Source organism: Protopterus annectens, chromosome 1.part1, assembly GCF_019279795.1.
Source record: "Protopterus annectens isolate FY-2018-M chromosome 1.part1, PAN1.0, whole genome shotgun sequence".
In the NCBI taxonomy this organism is placed as follows: Eukaryota; Metazoa; Chordata; order Ceratodontiformes; family Protopteridae; genus Protopterus; species Protopterus annectens.
This window is the reverse complement of record NC_056726.1, coordinates 351,296,968-351,318,165: the sequence shown is the minus strand read 5'-3', so window position 1 is coordinate 351,318,165 and position 21,198 is coordinate 351,296,968. Positions and strand designations below refer to the sequence as shown.

Below are 21,198 nucleotides of genomic sequence, written 5' to 3'. Positions count from 1 at the left end.
TTGAGATCTGTGGTGTTGTCATTAATAAAGAGAGAATAGCCATGAACCAAGAACGGAACCTTGTGGAATCCCTGTAATAAGGATACCTTGAGGAGGAATAGCAGAGTTAGACTATACTTGGAATGATCTTTCCTGTATGTAACTTTTTACCCATCCTATTGTCATGTTCCCAAAATTAAATTTACTATGTTTGCAGAGTAGGAGGTTTGTTTCAAATGCCTTAGTCAGGTCTTTGAAGATATTTCCTGTTAGTTTAGATTAATTCATGTTATTGTAGATAGTATCTGTGGCACTGTATAGAGCAGTAATGGTGCTAACGGCTTTTCTAAAGCTATGATAGGCTTTACACAGAAGGAAGTACTCCAAAAAAGTCCATGTTCTGAGTTCCATTATCTATGTGGAACATCTTAAAGCACCATCTCACCTCTTCATCTCATACCGGCTTTGTAAGGGTGACCTCTTCCTAGCCTACAGAGCCTTAAACTACCATGCCCTGTACAGCTTCCTTCATACCAATAACACATGTAGCATCACAAGACATCCACTCAGGAGACATGAATCTCAACCACAAAATACACAGAACCTGCTGATGGGACAAATAACCTTTCACACAGAATCCCACTCTTCTGGAATAGGCTTCTCCTTCATATAAAGTAAAGTAGTTCTGTAACCCTTGTCAAATATAACCTCAGTGAATGGCTGGGGAATGGTAAGTACACCCCTAGAGGTAACAAGAAATGGGAATTGCACTGGCTAGTCTACAAATGATCTTCACAATCAGCTGCCTAGTTAAAAAAAAAAAAAAAAAAACTATGACCTTATTTGTCCTTGTAATATGTGATAATGTGGGTTTCAAAACTAGGAAAGTTTAAGGGTGGTAAACCAAAATAAACTGCAAACTGCGAAAGATGCAGCTACACATTTAAAGTTTTTTTTTCAGGAAGCAAGCCACCACTACTTCCCAGGTGTGCAGGAGGGCTTTTACCACCCCACACTCTCATTACTTACACCTAACAACTTCGAGACGCATCAGAGAAGAGAGACTACTCAGAGATAACAATTTTAGAGTTGGTATATCTTTCCAATATAATCGCTTTTAAATTCTTGCAGCTGTGGCCTTTAAACATAGAATAGAAACCACCTCTGATGGATTTTACTAAATGGGAGCCCCAAGACTTGGAATAAAAAGGTGACACTGAACAATCACAGCTACACGTAAAGTACAAATAGAATTACATGAAATCAAAGAAACCTGTAATGTAGCACACAGAAAGCAAAAAGATGGTAGAAGAAACTATAACCGACAGAAGACAGCAGTTTTTAAAACTGATACGCATAACAATTTCAACAAGAAAACTGTCTCAAGGATGTATTGCTACATCAGTTCATGTAGGGGATAACAATAATAGCAATTAAAAACATGGTATAGGAGGAGGAAAAACTCAAAATGCTATGCAACTTACACCATCAGATCTGTCACTCAGTAATGTCTGTTATGTATCACACTATTCCAGCCTGGATTAAAGGGTTGGCTGCCTTCCTGCTATGGAGGAAAGCACAATGAGTGATATTAAACCTGTAAAGTTGTCATCCCATGTGTAGTGGCATCATGCATCTGTCATAAAATCATGTTTGTATGTACCACATCACTCCATCCCTAACTAAAGGGATTATTTATTTATTTATTTACATTTGTTTACCAGTTAAGTCCGACTGAGTGGTGACCCATTTTCAGCGGGGGGCCCAGGGAGAAAAGCTCCACACAGAAAGAAAGACATGCAATCAACAAAATATTTAAAGTCTGAATTACAAAAACTGTGTGTTTTCACATGTATCAGTAGTCTAATTTACAAAAACAAATACACATGATCTTGCAAAAGTCACTGTAAAGAACAATTAAAATGGCAAAAATCCTAAAGAGGGGACAAAATCTCATCACCGCTATTTTTACGATACTTCATTAACTAAAGACGGAGAACAGTATGGGACCTGCACCCTCTAGTCATTGACAACTGTGTCACACATTTAACATGAATTCATAACAAATTAGTGAGATCATTCTTTGTGGTTATTTTCCAACTACTAAAAAAAGTTCATAATCCCTAATGCACTTCTAAAGACATACTGAAAAAGCACAAAGTTAACTAGGTAAGGTTTAAAGTAATGCTTCAAGGCAACTGTGATTAAGCAAATGGTTAGGCATTCTGGGTTTTGGTGAAATAAAACTTCTAGTAATTTTATCAGCGTAATCAGCATACCCACAGTTCAAACCCCCTCCCTTCAAATGTCATCAAAGTTAGTACCTGCTCTGTTCAGAAGGAATTTCTGGACGTCGAGGATCAAGAAACATCTTGGGCAAGGAAAGAACAGCTCCAGAAGGCAGTCCCACTGTGAATTAAAGTAAACTTGATCATTATCACATATCGAATATGAGGGATACAACTGCTGCTGCATCTCACTACTACATCACATGTATTGTGAGTCATACAAAACATATCAGTGCAGTGTGAAAGTAGTCCACTCAAGGCAATCATATTCAGAAAGCAAACAGGACCATCCACTATACAGGCAATGATGGTTAAAACTCTAAGGGACTGTTGCAAGAAAACAACTAAGATAAATCTAATCCCCAACACAAAAAAGACGCATGTAACCATTTCTTGTGCACAAGTATAAATCGCACAAGTAGCACACTCGCCTTTGATGCAGAATGCTGCAGGTTTTATTCAGACCAATTACTGACATGGTAGTGCAGCATAACTTCTGAGTGCGTTATCCTTCAGATGAGCTATTAAACAGAGATTTCATCTTCTTAAGTTGGTGGTAGCTCAGGTGGATGTTCAAGATTCCATGGCACCCATTGAAAAGGGAAGGGGAAGTTCCCAGATGCCCTGGCAAAATTTAAATTTAAGTACCATCTTTGGTCTCCCCTGAAAATAGGCCACTAGCTTACTGGAACTAACCTGGTCAACAAAGGTTCATAGAAGTTATTAGGCTAAAAACCCTAGAGCCCTTACAAAACTAGCCATATTTATATCCAGTTGCTGGTGGTTAGGTGAACGAAGTTCACAGAAGTAACGGTCTACGGTAGTTAATACTGAATTCCTCTGTCCAGGAGAAATCAGACCACCACCCCATGAGTGAATATGCAGTCACCCATCCATTGATCTAGATTGTGTCTGAAGAGGGTCAGGGAGGTGCTCTGTTTCACATGAATTGGAAGCTTGTTCGAGAGAAGTGGCAGTCTCTGGAAAATGTACTTATCACTCCAACATGACCTGTTCATGTCAGAGGCTAGGGTTAAGATCCCTGGAGCGATAGACTTTCATGCAGTTTGATTTACAAATGTGTAGCATTTCCATCAGGGCCAGGTTAGAGACTGCCGTGTAAACTAGGCACAAGTCACCCCTTAGAAGACAGAATACAGAGACAGGGCGTTCCGTCTTTCTGCATAACACTTGTTTTGTGTATCCTGTAATTTCTTGGTGAGAAACCTCTGTGGTCTCTTCAATTGTTGCAAGTGTCTGGTGAGGTACTTGCAAAAGGGAGCACTGTGCTCAATTATTGGTCTGATGAAGTCACAGTACAATGGAATTATAGCACCCTTATATCTAGATGTGATGCCTTTACTTATAAGATGTGTCACACAGAAACATTTCTTTACTACTGTGGATGCATGGTGGTCAGAATTCAAGTTGCTATCAACCTGAGTACCCAGATCACATACCACGGTGTCTACACTTGGGGGGGGGGGGGTTGCTGTATATAATGTAATTAGCAGGGATGCCAGCTTTTTCCAAAGGAAATAATAATGCATTTTATGCATTTAGCTTTAATCCATGGCTTTAGCACCAATTATTTGATTGCGTTAACCCTGTCTGCAGTATATTAACATCTTTGAGGGACTCAGTGGTTGCTCCCTATTTGCAAGTGTCAGCCACAGGCTGTCCAAGTTTGCATGGACTTCTGAGAAATAAATTCTCAACAGTAAGAGGCCCAGTGCAGAACTATGTGATTCTGAACAGTAAGAGGCCCAGTACAGAACCATGTGGTATGTCACTGGTGACAGGTGTTTTGCTAGAAGTGAAGTCACCCACTTTGACAGTATGTGTCCTGTCGGTAAGCCAGGTGGCTACCCATCTGGTAATACAGAAGCTAATTCCCAAATAGGAGAGTTTCTCTGTAATACCTGAGTGGGTGATTGTGTCAAATGCCATGGCTAAGGTGGCATGCATTGTCTTTCCCTCGTCCAGAGCCTTGGTGAATTTCTTGAAGAAGCCAACCATGTTTAACAGGCATTACCTACCTTTAACGAATCCTAACTGGGTTGGGTCCAGAGTTTGGAGATTATTTATGTCCTTGTTATTAAGGTCCATAATGATTCTTTCCACGGCCTTGCAGATAAGGCTAGTCAAGCTTATGGGCCTAAAATTCCCAGGGTCGGTTGATGGCCCCCCTTTGTGCACAGGGAATACTGTTGCTGTCATCCATTCTGCCGGAACATAGCCAGTTTGCAGGCTGTGGTTAAACAGGGATCCAAGTGGATCTACTAGGTCATGTTTTAGGTTGTTTAAAAGGCAACCGTGAATGTTGTCTGGTCCCATTAATGAAGCGTTTTTGGCCTTGGACACTGCAGAGATGACCTGCTCTCTTTTGAGAATAGGCTGAGGAGTGGTGGCAGGTATACTTTGTGGGGATGACTGAAGGGGACAGGAGGGTGAAATTTGCTCCAAATCTATCAGCTAGCGGGTTGGCTATTACCTCCAGTTGAGTATGGATGGTGCCATCCACAACCAGTTCTGCACACAGCTGGGTATTCTCTTTTCATTTTGGACACAGTTAAAGATTGCCTTATGATTAACCCTAGCTAGGGAGGCTATTTTTGCTTCATAATTATTTTTGGAGGACTTGGCAAGATCTCCAGTTTGTTTGTTTAAACTAGAGAAGGATTTCTTCCACTACTGAGCCAATTCCCTCTTGTTCTTGGACATTAGTTTCTTTCTCTTATAGGTTCATAGGTAGGTACTAGGCTGGCTATCGGCCCAAGGGCCTATATAAGCCTAGCCAACAAGGTTCCCTGGCTTACGCCACCCAAGAAAGTTATTTTCCTGTGCCACTGTCGAGCAGACACACAAAATTGATTCCCGGGGTGTATTTCTCATTTCCCATCCACTCATCAAGATTTTTCTTGAACAGTGCTAATGAAGAATTTTGCTTGACATAGATGGGTAGCCTGTTCCAGAGTACGGGAAGTCTTTTGGACAGGAGTCTATCCTTCCAGCATGTCCTGTTTATTGTAGTGACAAGGTTTAGGTCCCTAGAGCGTGTAGCTCGGAGGGATTGGGATTTCTTTAGGTGTAGCATGTGCAACAGCTCTGGGTTTGACATAGCTTTATATGTTAGGCAGAGATCACCTCGTAGTAGGCAATATGCTACGGAGTAAAGCTGGAGTTTTTCTTGTTGTATAATCTGCTTAAACTAGGGGTCCACCACGGTGGCTTGTTTTTTCAACAAGACCTGTTTTTAATATGGTCAGGTATAGTCGATTCTACATACCTGCTTAAGTGGTTATTATACAAGGCATTGGTGTACACCTCTGCATAGGAGTCCATGTTTCCATGTTATCTGCATTTGAAGGGGCTTTGAAACATCTTATACCATCACTTAGTAAGAGGTAGTTTGTCTTTGAAAAATTCTTAAGCGCCTTTGTGCTTGATGGGGTGTCTGGTCTTATAATTACATTGAATGAGACTGATTTATGGTCCGATCTTACAAGGGAGGATATCACACAGGGGAGGGTGCAATGCTCTCCCGTGTTAGTGAGTACTATGTTCAGGACATTTGAGTCTCTTGTGGGTGTGCTGACTAGCTGTTCCAGAGCATTTACACTGACAAACTTCAAGAACCTCTGAGCCAGCATGTTTGTAGTCATGTACGTTTCCCAGTCCATGGTAGGATAATTAAAATCACCCAAGAGTAAGGTGTTGGGCTGTATGGTATGTGACTCCAGTAAGTCCAGGTATGTGGTATGCTTGTTCCTGTTCATGATGGTGGACCTATAGCTAGTTATGATGTGGTAGGGAGTTTTGCCTATAGTTGTTTGAACATGGAGTAACTCAAGAAAGTCATAGTAACTCAAGAAAGTCATACTGTTTGACTAGTCTTGAGGTGTACCTATCCTTAATGAAGATGAATACACCTCCTCCTCTTGTTCTTAACAACCTGCTGACTAGAACATATTACAGATCTATAAAGGGAACAGTTTAAAACATATGTACAAAAAGTAGAGACAACTACTTCTGGAGAGATTCTGCCCTGTGATTTAAGGTACTTTAGTTAAACAAAGCAGACTGAAGCCACTGATAGTGTTGTGCACTGGACCCAGGCAAAAAAAAAAAAAAGTTCATGGATGTCTTTATGGGAGATGCATTTCCTGCACCTCATACAATTATTTACATTAGAAACCAGAATCTACAACTCCAAATGGCAAAAAAATACACAATAGCAAAATAAGAATTGTTTTCCCCAGCAAGGTACTTAAATGAAAATCTGCAAGCAGGCCAAACTGACTGACTGATGAAGCAACTGAAAACTTAAGCTGCTTGTCAAACTGCATCAATGAATATCTGAAGTTATCATCAACTGACATCCCTTTATTCCACTGACATCCTAACATCCATATAGAAGGGAGTCTACTGGGCCAAAGAAGGGGGAAAACAGAAGAGTTCTAGAAATTGGGCCAGTCATCTGACTTTTCCAGGCTGGAAACCCAAACTCAGTACTGCAGTGAGGAACATTATGATGAACACCTTCTGATGCTTGGCTCTCTTATATTGTCGGTTTCTAATGCGACTACTACAGGATGAGCTTTAGCCACAATAACTTGGGTCGGGAAAAGATAAACCAAGGTCTTACCAGGACTGGGAGCTACAGGTCAACATGAAATCAACTAGGTCTCTAAGAAAACAAATGTTCCACTTGTGAATTCCTTAAAAGCTTTTTTGGCTTATTCACTCTGTGATGTTTTCAATCCCTTTTTAAGGATTAATTATGTTTCCTCGAACTATAAACTGGTCCAAGGTTTACTTGTTGGGAGTGATGTGGACATTCCTTTGTGCCAATGTCACTAATTTTCTGTGCTGCACAAAAGACTTCAGATTCCTAAGCTCTACACTGTTCACATCTGGCTATATAATGTTCCTTTCTTTATTTAAACAAGAAACATCTTTATTAAATTATCACGTACAACATAGGTAATCATGCATTAATATAAATGAAAACAGCTCATAATGACATCATTTTATTTGCAAACATTATACAACACAAACCAAACTGACTTAATTTTAGTTACAAACATACACTTATAATCTATCTAGTCACTGTCAAACATTACATAGCTCATTCAAATCCTGCCTTCTTTTCAACATCGTTCCTCCTCTGCGAATATTATTCCCACAATTCCCATTTTATTATGTAATTTGCTGCTACCCTTTTCTAAATGTTACGATTCCAGCAGTTTTATCTCAGTTACTATATTCATTACTTCTAGTACAGCTGGTTTACATTTTGATTTCCATTTTCTAGTAAAAAGAAGTTATGTTCTTACCATAATGTTCCATCTGAGTAGTAGACTTCATTCTTCTGCACATATGGGTATACGGATCCAATTTGGATCTGAGCTGGCAAAACTTTTCAAGCATTAGCTCCGAGCTCCAAGCTCCTCCCCTACCTATATTACATCACTTCCTCCTATCTAGCCCCAGATCGAGTTTGCTGTCACTAAAAAGCAACATAACCACAACCCTAAACAGGAAACCCTGAAGAGTGAGGGGGACGGAGGGAGGGAAGGTGCAGAAGAATGAAGTCTACTACTCAGATGGAACGTTATGGTAAGAACATAACTTCTTTATCTGAAGTAGTTGACTTCATTCTTTCTGCACATATGGGACAGAGTCCCCAGCTACTAGTATTCCTGGGATGCCCTTATGGAAGGATATTTCTGAGCACCGCAGAGCCAAAGGATGCTCTCCCTCTAGAAATAAGATCCAACTTATAATGAGAGATGAATGTGTGCGAATTGGCCCAAGTTGCTGCTGCACAGATATCGTCTAATGGAACTCTTGACCAGAAAGCTGCAGAAGTGGCCATTGCTCTAGTGGAATGAACCTTCAGTACACCACGAGGAGATAAACCTTTGTCCTTATAAACTTGTGCAATACACAGAGTGATCCACCTTGCTAAGGACACCTTCGAAACTGCTTTGCCCAAAAATGGTTTTGAAAAGGAGACAAACAAATGATCCGACTTCCAGAAGGGTTTAGTCCTATGGAGGTAAAAACGAAGCTGTCTATGGACATCCAATAAATGAAGCTTACGTTCACCTCTATTCGGAAAATTTGGGAAGAAGACTGGCAAATTTATAGATTGATTAATATTGGCTGCTGAAGACACTTTGGGAAGAAAAGAAGGGTTTGTATGCAGCGAAACCCTACCCCCTTGTGGAAAACCAAATAGGAAGGCAAGGAGGATAAGGCCTGCAACTCTGAAACTCTTTTAGCTGAAGTGATGGCGACCAAGAATGCTGTCTTCCACGACAAAAACTTAATCGGAACAGAACCGGCTGGCTCGAAAGGGGGAGAAGTCAAGGCCTGAAGGACCAAAGTCAAATCCCAGGGGGGCAATGTTTCTTTAACTGGTCGCAATAAAAAAGTGCCCTTCAGGAAGGCTTTACATGGTTTGGCAGAAGCCAGAGCGACCTTATTTTCACCTACATGAAAATTGGAGATGGCAGCCAGTTGAACCTTGATGATGGAAGCACTTGCGCCTGACCGAAAAAGATCTGACAAAAAATCCAATATGACCGGAACAGGGGCTGTAAACGGGTTCTGATTGTGCTGAGAGGCCCAAATGGAAAAATGTCTCCACTTGCTATTGTAAAGTTTCCTAGTGTAGGCTTTAAGAGAAGCTACCAGAATATTCTTAACAGGGGACGAAAATCCGGGAGTCCTGATGATCATGGGAACTGGAGCAGCCTTGAGACTGTCCAGGTTGGGCAGGGGCAAGCCCGATGGGTGAGAAATTAGATCCGGACATGGATCTAGAGTCCATGGAGGAGCCAACAGGTGAGACCATAGGAAAGGAAACCACACTTGGCGCGGCCAGAAGGGAGCTATGAGAATGACTATGCACTGCAGCTAGCAAGCTCTCTGAAGGAACTTTGGAATGAGAGGTAACGGGGGATAAGCATACAGTAGCCTGGAAGGCCAAGCATGGACTAGAGCGTCTCTGGGGACATCCCTCGGAGGGTGGATCAGAGCGAAAAAGTTGCTGCATTTCACGTTGGAAGGACATGCGAAGAGATCGCAGCAAGGTTGACCCCAAACATGGAAGATCTTCTCCGCCACTGATGGTTTCAGAGACCACTCGTAAGGAAGAAGAATTGCTCTGCTGAGACTGTCCGCTGGAATGTTGGAGCGTCCTAGGATATGTGCTGCTATGAGAAACCAGCTGGTGGATATGGCCCACTCCCAAACCCTCATGGCCTCGCGACAAAGGGGGTAGGATCGGGTCCCTCTCTGTTTGTTTATATACCAGACTACAGACATGTTGTCTGACTGAATGGCTACTGTTCCTGGAGGTAGGACAGGATAGAAGGCTCTCGACGCTAAAAGCACTGCCCTCATTTCCAGGACATTGATGTGTAGCTTGGTCTCTGGAGGGGACCCACGTGCCTTGGACCGTTCTTCCCAGGAAGTGCCCCCCCACCCAAGATGGGAAGCGTCCGTGGTCACCGTGGCTTGAGCCGGAGGGGCTAGGAAGCTGCGCCCCGCAAAAATGTCCGCTGATTGAAGCCACCGCTGGAGTGACGTTCTGCATGTCCGACTGATTCGGATGTGGAAACTCATCGGAAGGTCTAGCCAGCACCATTGAACTGCCAGAGTCCATTGAAGGACTCTCATGTGAAGACGTGCAAGAGGGAGAATAGGGAGATTGCGGCTGCCATCGAACCCAGGGCCCTGAGAACATCTGCTGCTGTGTCTACAGAGTGCTCCAAGATCGCTGATACATGGAGTCTTAGACTTCCTATCCTTTCCGGGGTGAGAAAAATCTGTGACTGAATCGAATCCAACCGTGCCCCGATGAAGTCTATGATCCGAACCGGAGTCAGGTGGGACTTGCTGAGGTTGATCGCGATGCCTAACTTGTGAGCTAGACTGAGGAAGTAGCGTAGGGCCTGACACAAGAGACGTTTGTTGGATGCAGCGAAGAGACAGTCATCTAGGTAGGGGAACACTTGAATGCCCTGAAGTCTCAGGTGAGCAGCTACAACCGCCATAACCTTGGTGAACACCCTGAGGGCTGTGGTGAGACCAAAGGGTAGAGCTCTGAATTGAAAGTGACTGACCCCTAGCCGGAAGCGGAGAAACCTCATGGAGCTCCTGTGGACCTTGATGTGATAGTAAATGTCCTGGAGGTCTAACAAGCACATCCAGTCACATTCTCCCAGAAATGGTAGAATGGACTGTAGAGTGACCATCCGGAATTTTTGTTTCTCTACCGACAGGTTGAGGATAGACAGGTCCAGAATGGGCCTGAGGTCCCCCGTCTTCTTTGGCACTAAAAAAAAACCTGGAGTAGATGCCTGATCTGGACTGATCTGGGGGGACCGGCTCGATGACTCGTTTTTGTAGCAGCTTAGAAGCCTCTAAAGCTGCAACTTCCCTGTGAGCAGGTGGAACATCTGGAAGGCGAGCTGGAGTTATGGGATGTGAAATGAAGGGGATAGAATATCCTCTGGATATGATGTTTAACACCCAGCGGTCTGCAGTAATGGACTCCCATGCCGCTGGATGTAAGGAAAAACTTCCCCCGACTGCCACCAGAGTAGAGCAGCCGGGCAACCCCTCAGGGTTGCTGAACAGTTCTGTCGGAAAAGGTTCCCTAGACCCCAAGTTTCTGGGACCCCCTCTGCCTCCAGGACGGCATCGGTCCTGTCCCCCTCTGCCTCTGGGGGACAAATATTCCCGAGTGTCAAGAAAGGACTGTGATTTCCAGAACCCCATCTTCTTTTGCCCCTTTTGGTTCCTGGAATAGGACCTCTGGGGGTTAGAGAAGTGGATTCCGACAGCTGACAGTCTTTCCGTCCTTCTCACTCTGGGTTAGTGTGTCATGCACAGTCTTCCCAAAGAGGGATGATCCATCGAATGGGGCGTTGATGAAAGATGCCTTAAAGGGGTTTGCAAATTGACAGAGCCTGATCCAGGTGTGTCGCCTCAAGGCAACGCCTGTACCAGCAGCTCTAGCGGCTCCATCCGTGGCATGAGAGAGGAGATGCATATAGGTATTAGTCACTGATTTCAGTGTAGTCATCTTCGCGGTAAAGGACTGCTTGTCCTGCTGCGACAGAGACTCCGGGGAAACTCAGTTAACTCCGATATAAGGTCTCGCTGCAGTTGAGTGACATGTGCCAAGTAATTCAGCGCACGGATAGAAAATGTCGCTGACAAGTACATGTGCTTCCCAAAACGATACATCGACCTGGACTCCTTGTCTGGTGGATGGACCAAGGAACTCTCCTGTGCCAGTTCCTTCTTTGTGGCAGCTGCAACCACCAAAGCGTCTACCGGGGCTCCCTTAGGCCATGCCTGCCTGTCTAACAGCAGGGAAAGAATTTTGTCTGGCCTTTTAGGTATAGGCTCTATGGTGTCAGGATCCTTCCATGCCCTAGTGGTGATGAGGTCCACCAAAGGGCCAGCTGGAGGGATGACCCAGGAAGTAGATGGGCCCACGCCAAAGGCCTCCAGGAATACAGACTCATACGCAGAGGGTTTGGGGGCTGACCATCCTCCTCTTTGGGGGAGGATCTCCATAATGTCTCCGAATGAGACATCCTCGGTAGGAGATCTGGGGGAACCCTCTCCTTCATCCAAGTCCATATCAGTGGTAATGGACTCAGGGGAGTTCAAGTGCCTCCTCTTGCACTTGCATTTACGGGGTTCCTCTCCAGTGTGACTCTCTGGAGAGGATTCGTAAGCTCCGGGGGTTCCCTGAGGGGAACAACCTGGGGTTGCCTTGGCACAGGCTGTCACTGAGATAGGGCCATGGGAGCAGAATCCGAAATCAGAGGGGTCTGGGTGGGATCTGAGGATGTGAGCTGAGGTCACAACACCTGGGACAGGACCTTTTCCACTGCCCCGAATGCCGATGGAGAGCACACCTCCACAGAACGTAAGGAAGAGGCTCTCCCTGGCACCGAAGCAGGGACCGGAGCCGACGGTGGGGTAGTCCGGGCACCGAGGGTGGGATCCGAAAGAGCGAGGTCTCGACCCTCGGGTCCGACTCCCCGACCATGGCTCCGAGAGTCCCCTGGATCTGAGATCGGATCCGAGGAACTCAAGGTGATGGCTGGCGTCGAGGAAACGAAAACCATTGGCGCCGACCCCACAGCTCCGAAAGGTCTCGGACCAGAGAACACTGAAGCGTCGGGTCAGCTCGGGGAAGGAGAATTGGGTGGAACATAGTAGAAGGAGGACCCTCACCAATGGGAGAGGGCCCTGGCAAGACCCCCATCTGAATCTGGTTCTGGATGAACCTCCTCATATGTCTGTCCGTATCAATTTCGGATACACTCCGAGTCGATCTGGAGGAAACAACAGACTCGGGTCTGGGTCGGATCAGAAGGGAGTGCCTCGGCTCTGATGGCTCTGTCGGCTCCAGCGAGAAATGGGGAGATTGGAGCCGAGGAGAACGAGACCTGGGTACTTTAGAAGAGGGGCTGGAGAAGGACTCCCTGTCCAGAGACCTTTTTCTGAGCCTGTCCCTCTCTTTATGGCACCTCTCCTTCTCTCTCTTGTCCCTACCTCTGTGAGACGACTCAGAGGAAGCAGGCCTGGTGGGAGGTTGAGTCCCTGCCTGCACAGAGTCACCAGCTGGGGAGGAAACCGAGGCAGACTCCAGGACAGAAGCTGGTATCAGACCTTTAGCCACAAGCTTAGCCCGACGATCCTTCAACGCCCTAGGGTTAAAACCCGAACAAATGTCGCAGGATGCCGACAGATGTGCGACCCCTAAACATAGAACACACAACAGTGTGGCCATCGGCTGGAGAAAGCTTATGACCACACTCTGTGCACTTTTTAAAGAGAACTTTTGGCTGTTCATCCATAGTAAAAGACAGAAAAAGCCCTAGGGCCCACACACACACACACTTAACAGGGATTGGGCCTAGGCGGGAAACAGTAACACAATAATACACAAACACTTAGATTAATAACTATATATATATATATATATATATATATATATATATATATATATATATTTTTTTTTTTTTTCTTTTAAACTAACACGACGACCAAACGCGATGTAAGGGAGGAAAAAGGGAAGGTATTCACACTCGGCAATTAGCAGCAAAGGACCAAAAACCTTACCAACTAGCTAGGAGCTCAGAGACCATGATGCTGACTCAGAGCGGCAAATGAGATCTGGGGCTAGATATGAGGAAGTGATGTAATATAGGTAGGGGAGGAGCTTGGAGCTGATGCTTGAAAAGTTTTGCTGGCTCGGATCCGAATCGGATCCGTATACCCATATGTGCAGAAAGAATGAAGTTAACTACTTCAGATCTGCTGTTTTGGCAGCCACCATAATTAGACTCAGTATGGCCTTACTATGCCTAGGTAATTCAGATTCTTTATCATAGCTTAAAAAAGTTATTTCCTTAATTACCCCAATTTGCTCACTCAGTATCTCTGACAGACTAGTCTGCAGGGAATCATTAAAGTTTGCCAACTCACTATACTCCCAGAAAATATGTTCCTAATTACCTCTTTCTTCCCCATCACACCTGCAACATTTGCGGTCTACATCAGGAAATTTCTTCGAAGCCTACTTGGGGTATAAAAATACCTACGTAAACACTTCATGTAAATCCTAAACCTTCTAGGCTATGTTGCATATTTGGGAGACATACATATATCCCTCCATTGTTTCTTTGTGAAATGCTTATCCAATCTCTCTCCCCAATCCGTTCTAACATTCTCTGACTGATTCTTACAGTTATCATGCAATACATTGTATGCTCTACTAATTATTCCTTTTTTAACAGCAGCTTCTGTTCTAGATTCTACTAAAAACTCTACTAGTGCTTTTTTTGCTTATAATCCCATTTCTTTCCCTTTGCTTATATTCTGATATCAGTCCCTGATAGGGAAGGCAATCTCTAGCCTGCAGTCCAAATAAATTATTTCCGTCTTCCCATTCTATTCCCTTCCCTTTCTAGTTATTCGCTCCCAATACCTTGGTTCTTTTGTCAGTTTTCTCCAGTAAATTCCAGCCCACCCTTACCTATTGTTTGTATCTCTAACTGCAATCATCCCTATTGGCAGAATCTCCTTTCTCCATTCCTGTGTTGGGTTATTTCTTAGAATACTTTCTATTAATTTTAAGAATATAATATTCTGTATGGTTACTGTTGTTCTCCTTGAGGATCTGCATCCAAAATCCCAGCCGCTCCTTGTTTTTTGACCCCCCCCCCATTTCGTCATTCCTTTCCACTTTGAATTATAGGTTTCTGTTTGTGCTATGTATAGGAACCTTAACTGTGCAGCTCTGAAATCTCTTCAAATTGAGTAATCCCAAACCGGCTAGTTCTATTGGAAGAATCAGCTTATCCCACTTGGCACTTACCGTCTTCCCCTCCCAGATAAAATCCTTCTGCTCTTTATTAATTGCTACCCAACCTTCTCTTCTGGTTGATAAAAATATGCCCGACCTGTGTAAATAGCTAAAGGGACCAAAAACATTTTTAACTGCTTGTATCTTGACATCCATATAATAAAGCTTCCAATATCTCAGCATTTGTATTCATTTTTGTTTAGTCTCTTCCCACAAATGCTTAGCTGCCACATCCGAATCCCTTTAAATCCATACTCCTAAGTGCTTAATTTTATTATGACTCACAAATATGGATGTTGCTGAACCAAACTGTGTGTCGATACATAATTTATAGCTATTGCCTTTGTTTTAGGTTCATTAATTTTGTATCCCCAAAACATTTGAAACTACCATAAAATGGTCCCGACACTGCAATGTCCTTTTCTGGTTTTATCAGGTATAAAATAATATCTGCAATTAGAGCCAGACTTTCTGGACTACCATACCAATTATATCCTTGAATTTCTGAGTCCCTTATTTTATTTTCCAATGGTTCTAAATATAATTCAAACAACAAAGGAAAAAGAGGACACCCCATCTGGTTCCTCTGCTCAAACAGAAATTATCAGAGAGGAACCCACTTGAATTTTCCCCTCTGATCCCTCATATATCCTACTAATCAACCTTATAATTTTATCTGGGAATGCAAATGCTTGCATTATACTACTCATAAACTCTTAGTTTGCTCTCTTAGTTTGCTCTGTCAAATGCTTTCTCTGGATCACGATCCACCAACAACAGTGGTATTTTTTCACATTCTGCTTTTCTCTGGATCATCAATGTTCTGTTGATGCTGTCAAATGATTGCCTCCCTTCCACAAAACCACAATGATCCATATCTATCAATTTTGGCATCACTTTTGCCATTCTTTTGCCATTATAGGAACAAACACTTTTATGGGTTTTAATTGAAATGGCCCTGTAAGAAGCTGGATCTGATGGGTCTTTACCCTCTTTAGATATTACAGCCACAACTGCTTTCTTGCAGAATGTTGGTGCATCTCCTCCTCTTAAAATACTGTTAAACAGAACCTTCCAGATCTATCATTTTTCCCTCCTAGCTTCCAAACTTCCATAGGAATACCATCTGTTCCTGGGCCTTTCCTGTGGATTTGTTACATATCACCATTTTTATCTCATCTCCTCCTATCCTGTTAGTAACTTGAACCTCATCTACCTCTTACCTTGGCAGATTTAATTCTTCATCTCCAGAAAAGTGCCTTGCAACCAGGACTGCAAGCCACTCGCAATATCAGCATAAACACCAGTGATAAAGAATCAAACAGATGCCTGGAACTCAGGAAAGAAAATGGTAATAAAACTAAAATCAAACAACCATTTAATGAAAAATTCTAAGCACTCTTGTCCCAATAAATTATAACAGGACTTCATCAGAAAAAAAAAAAAACTGGATAAAACATCACTTCCTTTTATAAACTCGTAACAGGAAGTGCTGAACTCTTTTCAAACAGTTAAAGTGATAGCGCTATATAATTAGAAGTCAAATATAGAATGAACTTTAAATATGTAAGAAAATACAAACCCACCCCAATATTATTTGTAGCACAACCACTTTTAAATTAAATATTTAAAATGAAAAAAAATATATACACAAATACAATAAATTACACACCGTAACCTATATATATTTCAATTTTAAAATGGGTGAAATACAGACATCATCATTAACGCCTTTAGGTCCAGCTGCAAATAATCTGATCTGCCAGAATAGCTCTTTTGCTTCAAGCCTATATTTCCACAGGCAACCACTTAAATCTGGTCCCATGGTGTCTAACCCGAAGAACTTAAATACATGTCCTTCATTCTGCTTAATATGTTTCTAAAGGGCATTGTCTGAATTTGTGTTTTGACAGCAAAAATATGTTTATATATCATGTCTTTGAGGAAACTTTCAATTTTCCCTAAATAAAATCTAAAACATATCTGACATATAGCACTGTATATAATGCCCTTGGAATTACAGTTAACATAAACATCTGACTTAACACAGTCACAACCCTTTACCTTAATACCATTACTTTCTAATAAAAGGGGACACTGGGCACATCTAAAGTCCCATTCTTAGTGACACTAAGTTGTGAAGAGGTAATACTTGCATCTCCCATGAGTTCAATATAGTTTTTAAAACACCAATCCCTCCTAAAAAACATACGGGGATTGTTGCCATCTGCCTCTTAATTTATCCATCCTAATTCAAACACTTTCCAATTCCTTTTTACTATTTCAGAGATGGCCTCACTATCGCCATTGGAAGTATTAGACTACAGTCACCTGTTTTGGGGGGGGGGTGCTGATTCTTCTAAGAGAGGAAAATAAAACCCATTTGCTTTCTTTAAGTTAACCTCTTTAAAAATGTTACCAAGATTTTACTCTGGATAACCTCTTCTTCTAAGCATAGACCAGAGCTTATCGGTTTCTTTTTGGAATAAAACAGGATCTGAAATCATTCGACATAACCTAACCAACTGCCCCTTTTATCATGGCTTTCTTCTGATGCCTGGGGTGACAACTATCAAAATGTAATGAAGTGTTTGTGTAAGTGGGGTTTCTGTAAATATTGAAACAAACTTTAAAATTTTACTAAGATTTTACTCAGTAACTTCTTCTAAGCATAGACCAGAGCTTATTGGTTTCTTTTTAGAATAAAACAGGTTCTGAAATCATTCGACACAACCTAACCAACTACCCTATTATCATGGCTTTCTTCTGATGCCTGGGGTGACAACTATCAAAATGTAATGAAGTGTTTGTGTAAGTGGGGTTTCTGTAAATATTCAAACAACTCTCTTATTAACAGCATCCTTAGTAATCTGGACATCCAAATATTTCAGAGTGATACTTGAATAGTCCACAGTACATTTTAAAATTGAGTAGTAGCTCAAAATGTGCTCAAAAAATTGTATTAATTTTCTTCAGTGTCATTTTAAAAGATGACAAGATCATCAAGTTAGCTACCATATAGGGTCCATGCTCCTTTGCATCACGAATTAAAAACATAACAGTGCTCCCAATAAGCCATTACTATATTTGCAAACACTGGGGCACAAGAATAAACCATAGCTACCCCAGTTTTTTGTTTGTACATCATCCCATCAAAGTACATAAAGTTGTTTTCTAAAATAAGCTCAGTATATACTCTGAGTACATCAATTATCTTCATGTCTATGGACTTATTTTCTACCAAGCAATTCAAAAAATATTCAGTTCCCACATCATGTGGGATCACAGAAGAGAGATTTTTTAACGTCAATTGTTACCAAGATCAATTCATCTTCCTACAGTTCTTGTCTAACCTCCCTGAGGAAAGTCCCACGAATTATTATAAATACATAATTCTTTTTCCAACACCCCTTTATGGTAATATCCGCCATGCTCAAGGTTTTGGACCCCTCAGCATCAACAATTGGTCCTAATGGCGGATCCATAAGAATGTTATGAATTTTTGGGATCCTGAACATACCTGGAAGTCTAGGGTATTCCACACTGACCAGACTGTACTCAACTGATGTTACCTGTTCTTGCATCAGTAGATCATACACAATCCATGTTCTTGCATCAGTAGATCATACACAATCCAATCAATTTTACCGTAAGCTAAGTTTAAGAGGATCCTAGATGACTCTTCATACTGATCAGCAAGTAACAATTTCTCCACTTTCACGTTATAATCTAACATATTCATGATAACAAGCCCACCCCTTGTCCAGTTTCAATAAATGAAACACTTTATTTTTAGATATATTGGTCAACAATCTCAGTTCATCACCTGTTAAATTAAATTGTAATGATCTTTTGTTGTTCCTCAATACATTACGAAAGTCATACTCACATAATTTCTGAGAGAGAAAAATGACCAGTTGTAAAATGAGGTTATAGATACTACTCAAATTCTTGCTGGAAGACAGTATGTTCTGAATTGAAAAAGAAAACCCAAGTTCAGCATTCTAGTAAACAGTTTGATATCCTCAATAGACCTAGTAATATCTGCCTTTTTGGTAGGTACACATGTCGAGCCTTTTTCAAATAAATGAGCATGTTCCACAGTAAAAAGTAAATTTATAAACTTTAAAATCACCATATTCATTTGTAATAGTTTGACATTTGTTTCCATCTTCTAGGTGTGGTATCTCCCCCCTCTTTGTCTGTCGGGGTGACTTTGGATTGTGTGTCCCCCACCAATCCTGTTTCACTGCAGGGTCCCTCTTCTCTTGCTGTTGACAGGTAGGTCTCTCGGACCTTCTTGATGGTGATGAACCTAAAGAGTTGTGTTGTTACTAGAAAAATCATCGCCACCTCCATATTGTGGCTCATTGTCACTAAAGCCCCTGTTAAAAGTCACTGGCTTTGGGTACGCAGTACCCTTTTCATGATCTCTTTTGTCCTTTATTATGTTCTTTTCTTTCTAAACTTTAATACTCAAAAATAACTTGTGAATATTTAGTCCTTCCATAAACATTTCTATTTGTACCTTTTCTTGGTTTGCATATTTCTCTTCTTTATACAGACTTTCATAAAATTTCCAAAATATTTCCAGTACCTCTACAGGATCTCGTTATCTTCCTTGTTATAGGCTCCCTAAACCTGGCGACAACTCTTTCTACTTTCTGCTGCCTGAGTCGTCGTGCTAAAAGTTTTTGTGCTCTGGAGTTATCAAACAGTTGCTTAACAGCAATCTTTCTAAGCTCATGATTATTACTGAGGAAATCCCTTATATTTTGTTTAGCATTCTGCAACTGCTCCTCTTCTTGTTCTGTGTAAAGCTTTACGTAAAACTTTAACATTTGTCGGTCCCTCTAAATAATTCTTGTTACTTAAATACCAAAAAGTCACTGGGAGTCACCAATAAGAGGATTAATGATGTTTAATGAAGAAACCCACAGCACAACCAAAGCAGCAGCAATTCCAGGAATTGCTGCTGCTTTGGTTGTGCTGTGGGTTTCTTCATTAAACATCATTAATCCTCTTATTGGTGACTCCCAGTGACTTTTTGGTATTCAAGTTTTATTTTCGCTGGTAATTCTTGTTACTTAACCATATCACTCTCTTATTTCTACCCAATTTTTAAAATCTACTTTAATTTTATCCCAGTCGCTAGCTATAGTTTAGAAGAAATTTCTATCTTCATAATAACTACTGAATAATTTTCAGCACCCATTCCTTAAATTCTCTTTCCAACAGATATGCGGGAAAGCGCCAGTGCCTCATTTTTATTTCACTACCCTACGTTTTTATTTTAGTTATTATTGGCAAGTGATCTGATATAGTTATTGGAAGCATATCAAAACTTTCAAGTAAATGCACATTGTCCTGAGAAATGTTAAGTTCTGTCTAGCCTAGCCCAGTTTTTGTATCTCGGATGATATGTAAATTCACTCCCAACTCCTACTACAGAATTCACACCTTCTGTGCACAATATTTTCATAAATTTCTTCAAAAATCTACACTACTTTGTTATATTTTCCCTTCTGGGCCCCCAGACACATCCTCACAGTTGCAAATCAAATTCCAGTCCCCACCTATAAGCAATATTCCCTGCTGAAAGCTGATTATTTCTCCCAGATCTTTCTTAAGCTCCATTACAGCAGTTTTAGGTGGAATATAAATATATGCCAGTGTAATCCTCCTCCCTTGTCAGTAGCCTCCTAGTACTACAAATCTACCATTATTATCTTTTTTATCCTCTTCTATCACTACTGGAGCTCCTCTTGCAATTAATATACATACTCCTCTTTTCCTTTGTCCCAGGTATTCCACTGAATAACTGTTTTGAAAACCTTTCCTTATCAAACTCACATGTTCATGTCTTTCCAAATGCGTCTCCTGTAGCACAGCTATTTGCACATTACATTTTTAATATAGTTCAATAGTTCACTACTCTTTCGTTTTTGTATATATCTGCAAGACCATTAACATTTAAAGATGATATAAACAACATCATAGTCCATGTTGGTGTGAATGACTGTGAGATGTACCTCACTGGTCTATATGAAAAGAGACAGGATTGAGCTCTCTGATTATGTGTCCCAGGTAGGTATGTCCTTAGCCTTAAGCAGCATTTTACCTTCACCCAGGATGATACCTCACTACAAAAAAAAAATGACTTCAAAAACTGCCTTAGTTTCTGGTGTCATTCTAAGGGGATCCAGTATCTGTCAGCCTGGGATGACATGACTGACAGACCTCAATGCTTTGCCAGAGATGGTCTTCATCTGTCACCTCTGGGATTTTGGTTACTGGCCAAGGCTTTTGCCACCCTCATAGTGCCTTTTTAGGCAGTGTCACAAGGACAAAAGTGGCGACACAATAAGATCATCAAAAAACAAAGTCAAGGTTATGCTGCTCAGTGCTAGGAGTCTAAATCTGAAACTGCACTCACTGGAGGCAGTCCTTACTTTGGAAGATGCTGAAATCTGTGCAGTCAGGGAGACCTGGTTTAGGACTGCGGAAGCAGCCCAGCCTTAC

At 41.8% G+C, this 21,198-nt stretch overlaps 1 protein-coding gene across 1 annotated transcript in view; it reads right to left on the bottom strand.

Moving 5' to 3' along the window:
- EMC1 (ER membrane protein complex subunit 1) overlaps positions 1-21,198 on the bottom strand; it is a 1,424,536-nt gene that overhangs the window by 179,298 nt on the left and 1,224,040 nt on the right. The window contains exon 23 of the mRNA XM_044087063.1: positions 2,304-2,388. Coding sequence (XP_043942998.1) covers positions 2,304-2,388 — 85 coding nt within the window. The remainder of the gene's footprint in view (positions 1-2,303; positions 2,389-21,198) is intronic.